Source organism: Morone saxatilis, unplaced genomic scaffold (genome assembly GCF_004916995.1).
Source record: "Morone saxatilis isolate NCDOM2014 unplaced genomic scaffold, NCSU_SB_2.0 Contig22, whole genome shotgun sequence".
Lineage (NCBI taxonomy): Eukaryota > Metazoa > Chordata > Actinopteri > Moronidae > Morone > Morone saxatilis.
In genome coordinates this window covers 3090397-3092802 of record NW_023339785.1, presented here as the reverse complement: position 1 = coordinate 3092802, position 2406 = coordinate 3090397, and the positions used below count along the sequence as shown (strand labels likewise).

The window sequence follows — 2406 nt, the reverse complement described above, 5'->3', positions numbered from 1 at the left end:
CACCTGCAGCTCTTCATCTAACCAAGTTCACTGTTGATGCTTCTATTGTTTTTTTTACCACTACCTCCTTGCGTTAATTTAAATAATAATAGACAAACAACAACATTACGATTACGGTATTCCTGCTACTGAATCACAATAAAAGCCATCCACTAGTGCATTGGTAACATCTTTCAGTGACAGTGAGGGAGGGACAGAGAAATGTAAACCCAAAGCTGTGTATTTGTTCCATTCATGCTGAGTTGCCCGTCACTAGAGTGCTCAGAAGACCGTTACACTGAACGCTCATCACGCTCCAGCTTCTCTTCCATCATGTCCTGATATTTGTGTCCATCATCTCAGCTTTCTGTCCTCAGTGCTGACCACAGGAACGTGTCTCAAGTTGTCCGCTCATTGTCTCACCTCATCTCTGCCTCCATCCTAGGCCCTGTGTTTGGAAACCAAGATCAGTATCTTGGCCTGGCATTGTTTTTGGATACCTTCCGCAATGACCTCCATGGAATGGATGTAAGTGTGATTTGTGTGTGTGTCTCGGGGGGATTGACCTGCTTGTTTCTTTGCAGGGCCCGTGTTTTCCAACAATGCTATCTTCCACGGGCTGGCCGTTTTTATAGATACTTACTCTAACGATGATGCGACGGATGTGAGTGGTTGCTCAGGTTTTACTCGCCGGCATGCTGTCTCAATGCAAATTAGTTTTTAGTTTTTCTTCACTTTTCAATTAGCATGTTTTCCTTTTTAAAAGCATGTCAACTTTGAAACCCCTGCAGAGTTTATTTTGTCATATTTGATTCTACTGCAAAAACACAAGTTATTGAGCGTTATGGCTTTCTGGAAATAACTTGTGTTACAACATTAAATTAGTTAAATGTCTTAAATGAGGTTGTTTTTCTTTTACCACCACTTGTGAAATATGCTACTTTCACATTGCAGCTCTCTCTTTTTTATCCCTTTTGGAGGCAGTTAATCTGCGTGAACAGCTACAATTTGGACTACATGGTCACATGGTATTAAAACAGATCCCAAGGCATCCAGGATGTTATTTGCTTACTTTGAAATACACAAACAAAAGTTTGCCTGACCTTTTTCACAACAGCCACTTTGAAGTGAAACAGTAGGGTAAACACAGGTGTTAGCATTGACACTGATCAAGGCTCTGTTCCATTCAGGTCAGGGTGCTGCTATTGTGCATGTTGGCTCTGCTACACTAAATGGAACAGAACCTTAATTAGTATCTTTGATAACACCTGTCAAAATGATAAAACCTAGTTCTTATTTTTTTTTATAATTATTTGAAGTCTACTTTAATAGACAAAATGTCAGAGTTATCAGAACAACCATCCAATATCACAACACATTTAGAATTGATGCTAAGAATGCCTGCATTGTGAAGGCAGCCTGTGTGTGTGTGTGTGTGTGTGTGTATACAGTGTATAAACATAAGCTGATAAGACCAGAAATGCATCGATGTGGGCTTCTTATATTTTATTTCCTGTATTCGTTTGTCCATCGTCTTTATTTAAGTGGTTTTTTTGTTCCGATTTCTTTGCTGATCCTTCCCTCTCTGTCGCCAGCGCTCCTTCCCGTACATTTCGGCCATGGTGAACAACGGCTCAGTGAGTTACGACCACGGCAAAGACGGCCGATCGTCGGAGCTGGGAGGCTGCTCGGCCGAGATCAGGAACAGAGAGCACGACACGTACCTCGCCATTCGCTACTCCAAAGGGAGACTCACTGTACGACAATCTCCACACAAAAACCTGTATTTTCTCAGGGATGCTACATAACTTCTCTTACTATTTGTCTATATAATGCAGACCAAATGATGTACAGTGTAATATAACATGGTAATTATGGAACCACCACTTTTGTACTTGCCCCATTTAAACCTGTGGCTTGCTGTGTCTGGATTCAGTTTAACTGTTTTACCACAGTACATTTTATTTTCTAGTTTTAATAGCTTCTTAACGTCTCATGTGTCACTTGTGGCAGAGCTGCACCATTTACATCCAGTCTGTACCCTGCAGGTGATGGTTGATGTTGATGACAAGAATGAGTGGAAGGAGTGCATCGACATCGGAGGAGTTCGTCTTCCTACCGGATATTTCTTCGGCGCCTCAGCAGCTACAGGAGATCTGTCCGGTAAGTCAGGGCTAGAAAGCTACACAATAACACATACGTAAAGTTAGAATATCCACTCTGAAGTGTTCAGTCACAGTGTGGCTGAACTATCTGTTTCATTTCTAATGTTCATACAAAGTCTTGAATACGACGGAGTATTACGGCCGGACTAAGAGGGGGTAAATTACAAGAATAAAGTCATAATATTAGGTCTACGAGAATAAAGTCGTAATAATACGAGAATAAAATAATAATAATACAAGAAAAAGTAGTTTTAATGAGAAA

The 2406-nt window shown here is 40.9% G+C and overlaps 1 protein-coding gene across 1 annotated transcript in view; it reads left to right on the top strand.

Annotated features, from left to right (window-relative positions):
* The window catches only part of lman2 (lectin, mannose-binding 2), a 9191-nt gene that overhangs the window by 2484 nt on the left and 4301 nt on the right, over positions 1–2406 (top strand). The window contains exons 2-4 of the mRNA XM_035669752.1: positions 326–507; positions 1575–1736; positions 2028–2179. Coding sequence (XP_035525645.1) covers positions 326–507; positions 1575–1736; positions 2028–2179 — 496 coding nt within the window. The remainder of the gene's footprint in view (positions 1–325; positions 508–1574; positions 1737–2027; positions 2180–2406) is intronic.